Raw genomic sequence first — 18,372 nt, forward strand, 5'->3', positions numbered from 1 at the left:
CAGAATGGCAAAGCCAAATTATTGTCCATGAGTTAAACTATACATAATTTCCATGAGTTACTGCCTAACTCTCAAGTGAAAGAGCAATTTATTATCATAGAATATCAGGGTTGGAAGGGACCTCAGGAGGTCACCTAGTCCAACCCCCTGCTCAAAGCAGGACCAATCCCCAACTAATAATTAGTTATGCATGGTCATGCCTCATAAGCACCGTGTTCATTTCTAGTTAGCAAATTTTAATTTTAAAGTAAGTGCACTATGCTGTGATTTATAAGACAGACATGTAAGGATCAACCATATAATTTTACTTTTATATCTACCTGTTTAATAAAGGCATAAGATGCAAAGTACAAGTGTATACGAGAGGTACATTTATTTTCTGGTGAGACAACATAATAGTCATCAGCTCAGTTAGTGGAGTATACAGTAGATTAGCCCTTACATAACTGGCTGTTTTACAATTATTTCAAGCATCTGGGAAAGTTTGCTAGCCTGGTGAAGGTTTCCGAGCAACTGAGAGGCACAGGGCAGGACTTTTGCCTGGAGTATCAACCTACCTCATCTCCCTACTGTCAGGAACTCTCCAGGATCCAAATAATTTGTCTGCCTGCTGTTAGCTTCGAACCTTAATTCTGAACAATCAATGGGGCAAAGTGGATGTTCGTGTCAAATAGAGAGTCAATGGAGAACTATGGCAGTGACAAAACATGAAGAAAACTATGGAGGGAATGGAAAAGAAAAAGGGACTCTAGTATGGAGAAAACTGAGCAAATTTAGGAACCTGGGAAGGCATAATTGATTGGCAAGGGTGAGATCAGCAGCTGGGAACATAAGACCATACTGGGTCAGACCAAAGGTCCATCTAGCCCAGTATCCTGTCTTCTGACAGTAGCCAATGGCAGGTGCTTCTGAGGGAATGAACAGAACAGGAAATCATCAAGTGATCCAGCTCCTGTTGTCTATTCCCAGCTTCTGGCAAACAGAGGCTAGGGACACCATCCCTGTCCATCCTGGCAGCTGATGGACCCATCCTCCATGAACTTATCTAGTTCTTTTTGAACCCTGCTATAATCTTGGCCTTCACAACATCCTCTGGTAAGGAGTTCCACAGGTTGACAGTGCGTTGTGTGAAGAAATACTTCCTTTTGTTTGGAAGGAATTGGGTTATGCACTGGGGTGAGGAAGAAGGAAGAAGAAGCTGCTGATGAGAATAGTAATCCACAATGTTCAAAGAGTTCTTGACTATTTTTGATGGCAAGCAAATTTCCTTGTGTACTTCTGCCTGTGGCCTGATATTTTCCCTCCAGACAAGTTTTCCAGGAGTCTCACTTTCCTTGTGACAGAGAACCTGGTATTTGTCAATTTATTTTTCAGAGGAAGTGAAAATTGGAAAAAGCAATTTTCTGAGGAAAATCCATTCAACCTCTTTGAGAGGCCATTTAAAAATGGGTGCGGAGAGACTGAGGCCTTGTATACATTAAGTAAATTATCAGTGGTCCAACTACATTAATCAAGCTACACTAGTGCAAGCCCCTAAGGGAACAAAGTAGGGATTTCCCCAGTGCAGTTTACTTCTGTGAAACACAAAAACATTAAGGGGGTTCTCTGGTGTAACCATCTAGATAGATCCAAATTTCCCTCATGTAGTCACGGCCACTGTTTTCTTGCAACCAAGAACAACGGAAATGCCAATCAGAAGTAATTGCTTCCTTCTGAGGACAGATGTATGCAAAAGTTTAGAGACAGCTAGGGCTTGTCTATTCAAGGATAAAAGGTGTATTTTAAAAATGTGTTACGACATTTTAACTAATACGTTTAAAACCTCTAATGTAGACAAGACAAATTGTATTTGAACATATATTACCTGGTAGCAGTGAACCCTAGAATCCCCTATTAGGGTTCACCTCAGCCACCTAAGAAGTCAACAGACAAAAAGGGAGATGCAGGTGACAGCCCTATTCACCCCCATCACAGCACTGCTTTGTCTTCTCTGATACTAGCTTTAATGAAAGTCCATGAAACAATAAGCTTGGAAGGTGGATGAAATCTCTGGCTGCCCACACAATCGTGTCTAACTTTCATACTGGAGATCAAGAGACCCCTGAAGCACAATCGCTCTCTAGCAGCCCAGAAAACAATTCTGATTTATTCCCGAACCAGAGACTCTTCCTTTCTATGCAGAAATTTTGTAGTGAAGACTAAGACATCTATTATACTTGGAAATTCAATTTTCCGCTGCTGAGTGATTGTACTAGCCAAACTATATTATAGCAGTCATATGCAGCAAACATTATAGTTAAGGCTGAAAGTTACTTTCAAATGTAAATCCTTATTAGCATGCACTTGCAACTCTCTCTGAAACATGCTCCTTCAGGATAACATTTTTAATGCTTCGTCTGAGTTTAAGGTGATATGTGTATGTTTGTGTTTCTAAAGAATGAGCAAACTGTGTTCACTCACTATTGAGTTATGCAAATATGAAATAAATACATTTTCCAACTTAAAGACTTAATTAAAAGGTGTATACAATCCAAAATTATTGTAGCATGCCTTTTTATATTATTCTAGGTTATTATATCAAACTAAGGTCAGAGGTACATTAGAAATAATAGTTAATAGGTAGATAAATATAGCTGGATATATTCCTATATATTATATATGTATGTATGTATAGTGCAGACTGCTCAGATTTAAAAATATTTACCTCCACTTAAAAAAAATGTACATATTTCCACCTTGTTTTCTGAGCAGATAACTTCAAACTTGCATGTAAATAGTCCTCGCTAAGGTTGAAAACAAAATAGCTTTAAAATTGAAACTAAGTAAATCCATGTTAGCAGACTTCCCTGCTGCTAGTATAGACTTCTAAGCATGCTCACAAGCTGTCAATTTAGGACACAATGGAAGAACATGTGTATTAGGTAACATTGTGGAGCTGGAAATAAGAGGGCTTGTGAATTCACTTCCTCTTGAAGAAATTAAATATATTAATTAAAAAAAATATTTTGAAGCCGGAGCTGGCTCAGTAGAGAGTGGGATTGCTCTCATGCCAGGAGTTCAGAATGGGAGTCACTTCTGGCTTCCAAACTAAGTAGGGACTGTGATGCTATCTGTGACAACTAGTTTAGTATTTCCTACTATGTAAACAGATTCAGTATGAAAAACATAAAAATTAGGGAAGTTTTAAAATGCATAGTTGAAATTGCAGAGTAGAAAGTGTCCTTGAAGTTGTAAGCTACACAGATAGATACAGGGTACATCTGCACATATATTTACTTTAAGATAATTGAGTTCCAAACATTTTAAATATCAGCTGTTGGGCTTTGTACAGTTGACGCCTATTACAGTGGTTAGATCTTCAGACTCCTCCCAAGAGCGAGGGTTAGTAACAGATAGTATTCACCTCTACACTGTATAAATCCCACTCTCAAAATCTTGATTTACAGAATCTTATCTAGAAAAAAGAAAAGGAGTAGCTCACTTCATCAGATGTAGCTCACGAAAGCTTATGCTCAAATAAATTGGTTAGTCTCTAAGGTGCCACAAGTACTCCTTTTCTTTTTGCGAATACAGACTAACACGGCTGCTACTCTGAAAAGAATCTTATCTGCTTTCATTTTATAAGAAAAAAAATCTTCAGCTGTGAAGAAAACCTCAAAAATCAAGATAGGATATTTTTCTAAAAGACCTGCTCTAGGAATTATTTTGATGACGTTCTATGGCCTCTGTTATTCAGGAAGTCAGAAAAGATGATCACAAGGGCCTTGTCTGGGCTTGGAATCGGTGGAAGAATAAGAACTGAGGAAAACAGAGAGATGTATACAGTTAGTCTGCACTGAGCCTGGAACAATAGTTCTGAGAAATGTGAACTACCCCAATGTATTTCAGTGCGGTGGTAACTAGAACTAGGCAGGAAACAGATTTTCGGGGAAAAAATCATCCTAATTTCAGATGAAAAATGAAGATCTCCAAAATTTTGTGAACCAAAATTTTTAAAAAATATTTTGGTTCTGGTCAATTGAAATATTTCATTTGGATAATTTTGAAATATTATGTTTTGATTTCAATAATTTTAAAAACACTCTTTTATCCTAATTATCATAAATTTCAAAATGAAAAATCATTTTGGACTGGAAAACCAGATATTTTTCATTTCAAAAACTTTGAAAGAAAATATTTTGAGAGTTTTGAAAAATTTTTCAAAACATTTTCAAGTCAAGAAATTTGCTGAAACAAACCGTTTCACGAGAAGTTTCACTCCTGATTAATTGGCATTTTTGAGACCATACTTCACCAAAAAAAATCTCATCCAGCTCTAGTAGCAACTCAAATGTTACTGAGACTACTTTAAATGTCAATATTTCAGTTATTTCATTCCTTTCTTAATAAAGGACTCCCTTCACTCAGCTGCTTGCTGTTGGGTTGGTATCAACAAACATAGTTGCAGCCAATCTTAGCAAAAATCCTTCAGACTTTTTCCATTAGATGCATAGCAATTTCTTTTTGCTGCACCACACAAACCACCCCAGGAAACAATTTAATAAATGCGTTTTAAAAAATAACCTCATTCTGTGGCAGATTTTTTTTTCCAAATGACAAAACTCACTATTACTGCCCTATTTCTTTGGTGGTAGGTGACACACCCAGATGTAGAGGGAGTATCAGGCAGCCAGTCCCTGGCATCTCCAGAGCCTGCAGTCCAGGGGCTGACTGACTGCAGGTGCTTAGGAACCTGTCTAGTAAATGGCCTGCATTTTTGCCTGGCAGGACAGAATGTTTAATGAGAACTGTGTCCAACCAGTCACAAATAAAAGCCACTTACCAGACAGAAATAGTGGCTATTGTGGGACCTACAAGAGATGAGGCATGTCCACTATGGCCTGTTTTATGGCATACTGTTCTGGTCTGGGAGGCTGGGACCCACTCAGTCTACCACTGCTTCAATTGCCAGATTCTACAAATTCTAGGATTCCTCTGATAGAATCAAGTCTTAAAGTAAGTGATGTATTTTAATGACCTTGTGCAACAATCAAATTATCTGTTTCAACACTTGCAGGGGCTAAAAGGGACTGTGTAGTTCCCCCATCCTCCCCAAAATTATATCTTAGTTTTTAAAAGATTAAAGTTTCCCTAATAGGCTGAGTGCAGTTTATTAAGGCATCATTTAATGTGGATTTCAGTGTGTTGTTTATTTTGCATCTTGGTTTTCAGTAAATGTAGGCAAAGAGATGTCACTAAGAAAATATGAAACAAAACTGAATTTTATGTGTAATAAATAAATAAACAAAATAAACACACACACCCCCTCTAGCTATCCCGAGATAACTTTCTGTGGGAGAATGTGAATTTGAAAAAAAAAGAAAAAGTTTACTTCATCCAACCTCCTTAATAACCAGATGTTTGCAATCACGAAAAATATACTTTTAGCTGTAAATTTCTCTGTTCTGTAGCATTCAGTCTCTAAGAGAATTTACATAACAACATGTGACATATAAAATGCTTAAAGCCACCAACCATGACAGTACAAATTACAGTCATTTTTCAATACTCTGTGCAAGGTGCACCACTTCAGGCAGTTGGATTGGTTGCATGCTGTGTTGGTTTCTGTAGTGAGACAAGACCAGCATGCACTGCACTCACAAACAGTTTGTAGCCCTTGGGGATGTATTGTAACAGGTAAAAGAGACTGATCCACTTACCCGCCATAGGCTGGAATTGGTGGAGGGGGGGCTGCTGCACGAAATGTGTTGTACACTGTACGACCTCGACCTCTTAGATGTGCACCTCTGTAAGCAGCAGCTGCAGTTGCAGCAGGGTAAGGGAAGCCTGGCACTATGGGAAACACAAAAGAAACATAAAGAACTCCAGTCATGCTGATCGTTCCAATTTAAAACAAGATAACATAGTGAAAATGTTGCACACAGTTTGTGTGTATTCAAGCTTGTCTGTAACTGGGAGGGATGGGAGAGACAACCAAGCAAATTGTTACTCTTTCACAAAAGGCCAGATTTTCTTACAGAAAAATCTTTTCAAGCAAACCGGAGGCAGCCAACTGGGTATTTAGTTTAGGAAAAAATGTACTGGAGCTGGCTGTAGCTCCCTTAGGGGAACCTCACTTAGAAGCAGCAAGTTGATTTATGGTAGCCCACACTATTAGAGGAAATTAATCCCTTGAGGGGAGACTCCCAGAGGGAGTAAAACTACCCTGCTTAAACTAAAGCTTCTAGTAACAAAGATGATAGTTAAGCTGTTGTGATTGCATGTGACTTTTACTGGACAATTCAATCATTATCAGTGTCTGAACTGAGTAACTTGGGTGAAAAAGGGGGATCAGAAGGATACAGCATCCTTTCAGGAGATCTCAGGTGTCTTCTTCTGGGGATACAGTTTGATTATACAGGTACCTGCCATTTTCTACAATTTAGTGCATTCAAAGGCCAAAGTTGTATTATTCAGAAGTATCTCAGGCCTTGTCTACACTGCAGGAGAAATTCGATCTAAACTACGCAATTTGAGTTACGTGAATAGCATAACTCAAATCGACGTAGCTTAGATCAACACACCACAGGGTCCACACTACGCGATATTGATGGGAGACGCTCTCCCGTTGACTCCTCCTATTCTTCTGAATCTGGAGTACAGGAGTCAATGGGAGAGCGATCTGCGGTCAATTTAGTGGGTCTTCACTAGACCCACTAAATCAACCGCCAATGTATCAACTGCCGCTCGTCGATCCCCCAGTAAGTGTAGACAAGCCCTAAATAAGCCAATATAACACTCATCCCTAACAGTGATAGTTTTGCTACATAGGTCAGGAGTAAGAGAATCCCTCAATTATGTTCAGTTTAAATTTCCACATTAATTGTAATTCCATATAAGACTTTAAAATATTTCCATCAGAATTAAACGGTGACAAGCCAAAGTATAAGTGTTTTGGGGACAAGGTATTATGTAAAAAGTCTATAACTCTACTCTGCATAAAACTTTATAAATACAAATGAAAATGTATGACACTTTCTGCTTTACTTTCTTTTCAAGTTTGTAGACCCATGTGTTGCATTACCTACATTTTTCCTGTGATAGGCATTGCTGGCAAATATTAGAACAGGTCTGTTTTGAACAGCAAACCCATCAATGAGAGATAAGGAACTAAATTCAGGTCTTGTGTAACTCAAATTGCTTCAGCAGTGTTACACCAGGGCTGAATTTGTCTCAGTGTGTAAATACGGAAAGTGAATAAAACAAATATTACCCAATAAACCCTAATAAAAGTAAATGAACAGAGGTAATGATACATAACATGCTTACTGTTTTGAAGTTGAAAGATGAATGGGTTTGAATCCTGATATGTCTTTCATCAATTTTATATTACGTTTTAACAGAAACACTGAATTTGAAATTAAAAAAATGAAAAATTCATGATGTGCAAAAGCAACTGGCTGCCTGTATGAGGGACTATACTGTAATTATGGTGACCTATCCATTGTCACCTTGCTATAGTACCTTCCAGGCTTCACCAGATCCCGCTCAGCGACAAGCAGGTTTTACAGTAATTCTGCTAGGATTTAGATGTCGAGATACAACATGAAACAGTGCTATGGCAATATAGCGAAGGGAGAACATTCTTTTAAAAATGAAAATCCAGTATTCCGTTTTACACTTCTTTCTGCTATAATAATAATAAAAAATCTGTCAAAATCAGCAAGAAGTATTTACAGGTCTTAATATGTTGCCGCTCGTTTTGCAAGAGTGCATATAAGAAGCCTTTTTAAAAAAGGAAATAAAAAGACTTGGAATGTGTTGTAAGGATCTTTTCCCTGGAACAAATGAAAACACATTTTATGCCCCTGGAATTCCACTAATTAACAGAAGCACTTTTCTGTACACATCAGTGAGTTAGAGTCATGCTTTCATTGCTCTAAACTAGCCATTTTTTTTTTTAGAATCCCTTTAATGTCATGCATATAGGACTTGACTACCATAGGTACACATGAAATAGCTAATCACAGACGGCCAGATCCTGAGCTTCTCAACTCAGGGCTCAATTGTCCCTTGTAAACAAATGCTGTAGTAAGAGGTAGCACAATGCCTCATCAGGCTTCTTCCAAGACACACAGTGTATCTACTATGCCCTTCAGGGCTGCAAATTACTACCCCCCAAGAAGCTGGCTAGTACTGGAGCAAAGAAGCCAGGCCCAAGCACCACCCCATCGCTGCCCCCAAGAGAATGGGAGGGAGCAGTCCCTGTGCTCCTTGAGGAATCATTTCTAACCCTCCCTGCTTCCACTGTGCATCCACATCCCACCCACCTCTCCGTTTTTTACTCAGAAGAACCTCTACTATCTTCAGTTAGAAGTTGCATACAGTGAAATTTTAAACAATGTTCTAATGTGTTAATTAACAGCTGTCAATTCTAGTGTGGACAGGATATAAACACATTCACAGTTATGTTTTCCACCAGGGTCTCACTGGCATTAAAAGCACGACTCTCATGAGTTAAACCCAGTGTTAAGCAAGCCTGGGAATAAACAATCTGTGTTCTGTCTACACTAGAATTTACTACTGTATTAGTTAACATGTTAAACTGAAATAAAAAATTCCAGGGTTGACAAGACTTTTGCTTGAGCAAGGACTAAGTTAAAAGTAAGAGAGGACTTCAGGCTCTGGCTAAGACAAGTATTACTGTCCTAAATGGTGACCCAAGGGATCAGAAAAGATAAGTACTTCATAGTGGTTCATTTTTAACTACTTTAAAGAAAATGGTACTGGAAACTTTTGGGACACCTAAAAATGGATTTTTAAAACAGGAGGATGTCTATAGTAGGTGCTGGTCTCACCATATATTCAAGTGTAATTGACAATTGATAAAATTTGACAACACAAACAGTCAGGGCTAAGTTCTGTCCTTGGCATTGCATTAGTGGTTGATGGGAGCCGTATGTGTATATGAGATGATAAAAAAGCAAAACTGGTGGTCAAAGAAACCCAGGCTAAGCTTGAGGTAGTTATTGTTGAGCACTGCTATTAAGAAACCAGTTGATATGATAACACTAACCTACGAATTATTCATGGAAAATGTTCCATTCTATGTTTATCAAACTCTACCTATTGTCAGCATTTAAGTAATTTACCTTGTATAATTTTTCACTTTGTAAAATACTGCACAATTTTTTCCTATGTAAAATATGCATTTTGCAATTCATTCACCACTTCTTCTACACATGTGTACAACATGAGCCTATGTCCTGATTTTCTGAGCAGCTGAACTGTGATTTGTAGACAGTGGTATTCAAGGTTAGAGTTAGAATAACCATTTAGGCCATCTCACCATTGCTTAAAAACTTGCAACAAATGATGTTAGTGCAGTCTCCATGCCAAACCCAGGTCATAAACCATAGTGGAAGGGTTCAGGGATACCTGTGGCTGCCAGACAACACAAAGTTTATTTTCAGTATCCTCACCCAGCTTTAGGAAACAGCTTAAGCATGGGCCTAATAAAATCATTCGTGTCATAGGAGGGGCATTAGCAATTTGAGCTGGGCACATTTTTTTCAGAAAAAAAATGAAAAAAAAAATGTTGGTTCAAAACAAAAAAAATGTTTTTTTTAATTTTTCAGTTTGACAAGGAACTGAAAGATCAATTATTCACTCTCCTCTATCTGTACTCTGAACTAACAATGAACCCAGTACCAACCAGCCAGAATTTACTCACCATGAGGGGCAAAAGTCTAACTCACAGTTTGCAGGACTAAGTTCCCTTAGCACCTCAGTATGCCAACCTGGCTGAAACTCAACCAGTGAATGTACTATTACGAAGAGGGTCAGTTGTGTCTGAATCGCACAGCGAGAAACATCTGTTTCTGATTTTGAGCTGAGGCAGCTCATATTTAGCAGAATGTTTGGCTGACTAGATTTCTCTGATGCAGTGATGGGGGAAAGGAAGCTTTCTTCCATCACAGCCATGGCAAAGAAGATGATATGACTTAAATCAGACCGTTTCTAAAATCTGAATACAACCAACTATCAAGAAAATGAAACAGTTCCATTAGCTCATCTAATAGTTACTGATTATTCTCTACTTAGAGCTAACTTGCTACTTTGATAGTCACATCTGAATGGCATTCTAAAATAAGTTAGTTCCTAAATCTCCACATTACACAGAAATTTAGCTTCATCACTTTGATACTGCCTAAAACCTAAAAAAGAAGAAATGAAAGGCCTAACTCAGGAAGTATTTATGTTGGCCTAGAGAGAGAATATATAAATAATTTACTGCCATAGTTTAAAAAGAAAAAAATCATAGGTGCAATGTATTGGGAAGAGTCCCTGTTGCAGCTTATTGCGATAGATATTTAACATGAATCAAAGTAAAAAAGCTGGTATCATTGCAATGAAAACTGAATTTAGCCCGTAAACTATAATGGGCTATATTAAGTCTTCCCAGGTGATCATGGTACAAGCAACCTTAAAACATACACCAACAATGTGTCTTGTGGACAGTGGAGGGTGAGGAAACAAGCCATCACAAATATTCAAAGTTGTTTCTTATATTCAGAAAACACTTCAAATGTGTTCTGCTACAAAAATGCACCACAGGTCTCTCACATAAGAAGTAGATTGCATATTGTGCCTATTGACCTTAGAGGATTCATGCTGGTGTATGTGTATAGCTTAAGTGAACCAATCATATGTAGAAACCAAATATGGGCATGAAGACAAAGAGAAGAACTTAACCATTGAGTTCGCAGCTGACATTTAATGAAACCCGAATTTCTCCCAAGAGGTATAACACATACTGTTCTTAAGCATTTCTGTATTAAATGAACTTTACAATTGTCTAGCATGATATCCAGACTCTAAACCTCAACATGTGCATTGGAAAATAAAAGCTAGATGCACAAATCTCTCAAGCCTTGATGTCCCAAGAGGAGGAACACAAACCAGTTCAAAATACTTGAGGGTTATAAACTGTGTATTAAAGTTTTAGAGCTTTGGGTTAGATGGAAGAGTAGCAGATGCAAAAATCAACAGGGGAGCAGATTATGCATCAAAGCCATAAAATATACAACCGCTTTAATGGGCAATTATTCTTTGGATTTGTGCTCTGGTTTGAATTTGCATGAGAGTGCCATATGTGTAAATAAAGGTGTGCCATCAAAGTGGATGAGAGAATCTACCACTCCTCATCCCTCACTCTATACAAACTACTAGGTCATTTCCTATCAAGAGCCTTCAAATATTTTACACTAAAGGGTTTTAAGGCTACGTCTTGGTTGAATCAGTCTGTGGCTAATTTACTGTAAAATATTTTAATTGTTAAAAAGGCAGGAACCAAATTTACATAAGTCCCATGGATTAGAAAGATCCCTGTTGAGGAAATCCATCAGAAGTGCTGGACAATAAATTACAAACAAAGAAGTATAAGCAGTAGCATGCTGAGAATAGATAGAATAATAAGTATCATAGCGAATTAAATTTTCAGCAACAGAATAAGGACATTATGCTGATGTACACTGTTGTGAATATTCAGTTGACCTAATATTTTTCTAAATTGCAAAAGATCTCAAATATGTTTTCCAATACAACTTGCTTTTATACAAGTCACAGAATTATAAACAGACTATTTAGAATCATGCCCCTAGGTCTTTGCATTTAAATCTAAATCCAAAGAGTGTTCCAGTTCAAATTTAAGGTCTGTAAGCACCCTTTTTAAAATAAAATGGATTTTAAGCCTATATTTATTTTAGATAATTTTATAGTCAACACATTAAGGAAATTCATGATGCTTACAAAAATATCAACAAAATTATTTTGCATCCGCTATTTTCAATCCGTGGGAAGTCTATCTCAGGGCCCAATCCCTACTCTACTGATGTCAATGGAAGTTTTGCCATTGATGTCAATGCGTGCAGAATCGGGCCCCTTATTTCTTCCATTCACAGTGCTTTCATTCTTGAAACACTTACTTGGGATTATTGAAACAATCATTTCTTTACCATTGTGCCAAAATACATGTCAATTTTAGACACTGTTGTTTCGGAATGAATAAATCTGCATTTTGGACAAACAGTTTCTTATAGGACATTCTCATTTGAAATGCATTGAAAAGGAAAACAAAAATCTCTAATTAATGTACAAGTCTAATCGCCATTCTCCACATGGAAGAGTAATTTTTCACTGTTCATTTGCTTGGTGTAATCTCCAAACTGACATAACAGAAAAGCAATGGCCTATAAATCTGCTCTCATTTGTTTCTTTAATATTCATATTCCATTGAACTACAGCTGCTTGTTGCTACAGTCTATTACAACATGCAAAAGTGTCGATAAAAATACTATGAAAGGCAAGATGTGTTTCTTCATGGCTGTGTGTGCCATTTATTTTGAAAAAAAAAAGACAATAAATGACTCGTGGATTGTCCCTCCGCTTGCTGCATGTTGAGCGATTAGTGATTAATTACCTTGCTGCAAATTGACATGGCACAAGAAAACTGACACAGCCCTGATTAATTAACTTTTTATGTGAGACAGATAGCTACAAAACATTGTGGCCTGTAATTGAATCCCCTTACACAACATCACTACATAAAAGTTTCAAGTCAAACCCAGATTAGTCCAAAGCTTCACCATAAATGTTGCATAGGTTTTAGCTTTTAATGAGGACTATGTACATATTTCTCAAAATAGCAGCTCTGAGAGCTATTGAAGGAACCATAAGAAATCTACAATGTTGCTCAATTACATACACACACACACACCAACAAATATGATACGATTTGCCATTCCAGAGCACACCATTGATTTTTCAATCTAATAAAATGCCCTAAGCAGATGTATCGTTGACTTTTCAGCAGAAGGCAACCTCCCACTCCTTAATAAAGCTAGCTTTCTGTTGTGCATAGGAAGGGGTTTTCTTCCTGACACCTGGGACAAACAACTGGTGCCATGAAGCTTAATAACTGATTAGCCATATCTTAATACTATCCAACTCCTTTTAAAAATCCAATTACTTAACTACTCCAGCAATGACTTGCACATACTGAATAGCTCCCTTGAAAGAAAGAACATTTATTTATATTTGTTCTAAATGTATACAGTATTAATTTCTCTCTCTCTCTCACCTCCTCCTCTCCCACCATACCTCCCCACCACCACCACCACCACCAAGAAAAATAACAGCCACAGGAGTCAGTGAACACTGACGCTATCATGTCCTGGGAATACCTTTTGTACAAAGGAGCCACATCTGGCGACCAGGGCCAGGAAATAAAAATCAGTCTATACTACTAGCACTCCTATATGTCATATCTCTTTTACATGGTGTTAAAGTAAATGAAATCTTTGGAGAAAATGTGGCCCCATGAATTCCTCAGTCAAATGGGAAAATGCACTTTTTATTTTAAAAAAAACCCACCAAGATACTAAGGGACAGATGAGAAAATTGAGCATGTTACAGACCCCTGTAACAACACAAAGGTATGTCACTTTGATCAGTTAGCAAATGGCATAGTTGGAGATCCACCTATTTATGGTATAGTTGATAACAAAGGCAAAGCAAGGTTATTGTAAGAAATGGACTTGACATTGCAAAGACCCAGTGGATATTCATGTTTCACAAAAGAAAATGCTCACAAACACTGAAGTGAAGAAATGGAGTGCATTTAATAAAAAATGAGTACCAAGGAATCCATAATGAAAGGATAAACCAACATGACAACACTTGATTTTCTGCAAAAAATGTGGAAACACACACAAAATATCAAAAAAATGTCCAGCATACACGGTGGAGTGTCATATATGTAATAAATGCAATTTTTTAAGTGTGTGCATATTGCCAAGAAACAAAAGCAAAATGCATTCATCAGGAGGGCAAAGATCTGAAGATGAAAAATGCAGAAACAGTTTTTTGTTGGTTCTCAAATATACAAAACAAGGTTTTAAAACAGACATGTTGAGATACTTGAAATAAATACTAAATTTCAAAATAGACATTCTCCCTCTAATTTTCTTAGATATGCTTACATGCCCATGAATCTCTGTAAGGTATTGAATTCCTTCCATTTCTGCAATTGCCGCTTTTTGTTTGTTGTTGTTCAAGCCAAAACTCCTTTATCACGATGTATGTATTATGTCTTACCTACATAGATAATCCCATTCAGCTTGTTCTGGCATTTGTTTCTGTTTAATTTAAAGGTCTTTGCTTTGGCACACTGCAGAATATTATAAAAAAAAAAAGAAAAGAGGAGTCCTGTGGCACCTTAGAGACTAACAAATTTAGTTGGGCATAAGCTTTCGTGGGCCAGAACCCACTTCATCAGATGTATGAAGTAAAAGATACAGGAGTATGTAATACATGAAAGGATGTGGGTTGCTTTACCAAGTGTTAAGTCAGTCTAACGAGACAAATCAATTAACAGCAGGATACCAAGGGAGGAGAAATAACTTTTGAAGTGGTAATAGAGTGGCCCATTACAGACGTTGACAAGAAGGTGAGAGTAACAATAGGGAGAAATTAGTACTGGGGAAATTAAGTTTAGGTTTTGTAATGACCCAGCCTTTATTCAGGCCTAATCTGATGGTTATCTAGTTTGCAAATTAATTCTCGTTCTGCAGCTTCACCTTGGAGTCTGTTTTTGAAGTCTTTTTGTTGAAGAATTGCCACTTTGAGGTCTGTTATTTGTGACCATTTGTTATTGAGTGACCAGAGTACCCTCATGTATTTATACCTGATTCTGTATCTCCTCGGGTTTTTTTGCTGATACAGACTTACACGGCTACCACTGAAACCTGCAGAATATTATGCAGTCCTTCATTCTGTTGTTCATAATTTTTATCACAAATCAGCACACCGTCACCAATTTACTTCCACTCCATTCACATGCTCAGAGATCTCAAACACGAAGCAATGGTATACCTTAGGAGCTGATGCAATCCCAAAGGAAAATTACTTATACAATGTATCTACCGAAAGGAGCGTTTTGCACAAACGTTATCACCTGGGATCTTTCAAAACACTTGGCTTGCATCCAGACTAGCAAATACTTTTTGCATTTAGATATATAGTCATGATTTCATCAACTATTCTCTTGGGGTAGCACTCATGCTTGATGGTCTTATTCAAATCTTCTGGATCTGTACAAATCCTTAACTTGCTTGGGTTTAGTAAGTCGCCCTACTATTAACCAAGTCACTTGGTGCTTGTATTTTCTCATAATATGTAATTTTACCATATGGTTAAATTCAATTTTTATTTTAATTCTCAGTGTTAATGAGATTTTACATGGTACACATTTTTGCAGCCTCTGGGATCTATATCATTGTGACGTATAATATCATTATTGCATCACAGTCTGTTAAACATGTCATCCAAATCTTTTACGATTTTTTTTTTTTACATTCAGGTCAGTAGGCAAGTTATACACCCATCTGTATTTGAAGATTGAGATTTAACTCGAGAATGCATAATGCTTCAAAAAGAAAAGGAGTACTTGTGGCACCTTAGAGACTAACAAATTTATTTGAGCATAAGCTTTTGTGAGCTACAGCTCACTTCATCGGAGTTGAAGGGGTTTCATACAGAGAACACACTTTTAAGGACATGAATAAATAATGAAAGTAAGATACAAAAGGAGGAGTCTGAAAAATACAACTCAAGTTCTACCTATTTCTGAAACCAAATTTTACAGGCTCAGATGAGAAACACTAATTTACATCAATGTGGTCATTGAAACCCATTCTTTGACCCAACCCTTAAATCTGTTAATTTATTATACTATTGTAAACACCTCAGGGCTGCATTTGCATTCTACTCTGAATGAATCTGAAACAACTGCCAGATCCGATCATAAACATACCTGTACGGGAAAAGGTTTGCCAGACTGAACAGAGTCCAACAGATGCTGGTTATAGATGTGCAGAAAAAAAGTGTCACCACCTAAGATTTGAAGTCATGTCCCTCCTGGCAGGCCAAGGCAAGCAGGCAATACTTGCATCCTTTGCTGACAAATACTTAATGCCTTCCTCAGGGATGGCTCCCTGCCATACAACCTCAAAAACAGAATGGTCTCCCCAGTCCTCAAGGAACGAGCACTTAGAGCAAAAGGCCCCACCAACTTCCACAGAGTCACAACTCTCTCTTTCCCAGGGAAGATTATTGAGAATTTGGTAGTGACCTGATTCCAGCAACCTTAAAACTCTACAGATATCCTGGACCCTCCCAATCTGGCTTCAGACAAAGACTCAGAACTAATCCAGCACTGATAGGCAAGGGACACGGGGGTGACAATCATGCTGAGTCTTCTCAACCTATCAATCACCTTTGACATGGTTGATCATGAGATGCCGTGGATCCACTGGAAGGATTCAATGGAAAATACTATGTTGGCTACATTCATTCCTTTTCAATTTCTCCCCAAAATGGAGCTGCTTTTCCTCTCTAAGAACTCCTCTAACATGTGTGTCACTCAGCTTTCAATCCTACATCATTCCTAGTTACCATCCACTTACACCCATTAAAAGGGCAAACAAAGAAAGACAATATGGGCTATAATCCAAACAATATGCTGATAACATACAGCACTATGTAACTTTTTCAGCCAGGCAGACACCTCTATTTTACACACACCACAATGATTGGGAAATACTGGAGTATGGATGAAGACCAGAGTGTCTTAAATTAAATACATGAATGACTAAAGTGTTGCTAATCAAAAGTGCTGACTGGCTCTGTAGAACTGGTAAGCACCACCCCCATCTACTTCAGTCTGGCCACTGAGATTCAAGGTCATGCTGGAACTTATCCAAGCTGGAATATTAAAACCCTATCTGCCTTGGTCCACATAAGAAATTAAAGAAGACGCCACAGCTAGTATACAATCCATCAACTTTCTCCAAGTGGAATTCGCCAAAGAAAGTGTATCACACCAGTGCTCCACAATGTGCAATGTCTTCTCTGTAGTGATTCTTGAACTTTTAACTGACTCGTGCACTCCATTCACTAATCCATCTCCTCTGGGAGCACTTCTACCATTCTATACTTCACCAGAGTGTCAAAGACCAACAGTTTTAAAAACAGTTAACCTGTCAGATAAATGTCCCCAAATGTGAAATTTCCCCCAAAATTTGCTTAGCCCCAAGATCCAAACCCTAGGATGGGCAATATTCATCCCTGTACTAGTCACAAGTTTAAGGTATGATATCTGGTGAATCATTGGGAAGTTTATTCCATTAGAAAAGGAAATTTTCAGCTTTCCAATGGAAGATAATAAAATATGTTTAAAATACAGCTCTAATAATTATGATATAATTATAATATTATAATATAGGTCCTTAAAAGTGTGAGATGATTAGGTATGGAAAAAATCTAGTTGATATCTTTTACATGTTTCTAAAAAATATTAGTTATGTTTCTCTCTCGTTCAAATGCTTTTATTATTTCACTCACAATAACTAACGTACCTGGCTTTACAGAGAGACAGATGATAAAAAAGTTAAAGCTCTCTAAAATATTTCTATTTTTTCTGTAAAATATGTATCACATACAGAATACACAAAGATATAGTATAAAGGCTTCATTGTCACTCAGTTGGGATGGAAGATTAGAATATATAGTATACATGCACATATATATTTGTGTGTGTGAGATGCGGGATTGTTTTTGTTTTTTAATACAGGTTTTATTAGGATTAGTTTGGGATGGTATCATCACTGAATTTGGCAGCTCATCTGCAAAAAAGGATTTCCTTTAACTTCAAGCACTGCTTAAATTAGCTGGCATGCAGAAAATGCAAGGGACACAAAGATCTTTAACATTTTATAAGTTTATAAGAGACAAACTGCCAAATCCTGTTCACATTTGTATACATGCTGCTCTGGCCAGTCAGGCTCTGCACCTGAGTAAGGATTTTCCTCATTACCTGATATGACAGCTTCCCCCAATGCATTGTCTACACTGAACTCCACAAGAACTAAGGTGCCTTTGTACCAATCACAAGAGAATCTAAGGATCCTTTTGCCATGACAAAGAATTATGATTGTAGAAATCAAAGTAAAGCACTCTGCAAAATGTTCTTCACAATGGTATGAGCTGAGCTGATCGATTTCTCAAACAAAAATGTAAACATGCATTTACAGCCTCCGGAAACTCAACACACAGCACAATGGTGTAAACGCCCTTGTTATGGTAAACAAAGAGGCAATACAAAGCAGAAAATGTTATCACCATAGGCAGAGATCCAAACTGTATGTAGCATGGGTCTAAGTCTCCTCTCTTTTGCTTCAGTGTAAATCTGTAGTAGCTCTATCACAGTTACCACCATGTAAAGTTAGTGTGAAAAGACAATCAGGTCCTGTAAGTGAAGAATGATGTCTCTAA

The 18,372-nt window shown here is 37.5% G+C and overlaps 1 protein-coding gene across 32 annotated transcripts in view; it reads right to left on the reverse strand.

The window, feature by feature from the left end:
* RBFOX1 (RNA binding fox-1 homolog 1) overlaps positions 1 to 18,372 on the reverse strand; it is a 2,436,731-nt gene that overhangs the window by 70,399 nt on the left and 2,347,960 nt on the right. For all 32 annotated transcript variants that reach the window (XM_073362506.1, XM_073362502.1, XM_073362531.1 and 29 more), the window contains one exon: positions 5,700 to 5,832. In XM_073362506.1, coding sequence (XP_073218607.1) covers positions 5,700 to 5,832 — 133 coding nt within the window. The remainder of the gene's footprint in view (positions 1 to 5,699; positions 5,833 to 18,372) is intronic.

This window comes from Lepidochelys kempii, chromosome 10, assembly GCF_965140265.1.
Source record: "Lepidochelys kempii isolate rLepKem1 chromosome 10, rLepKem1.hap2, whole genome shotgun sequence".
NCBI lineage: Eukaryota > Metazoa > Chordata > Testudines > Cheloniidae > Lepidochelys > Lepidochelys kempii.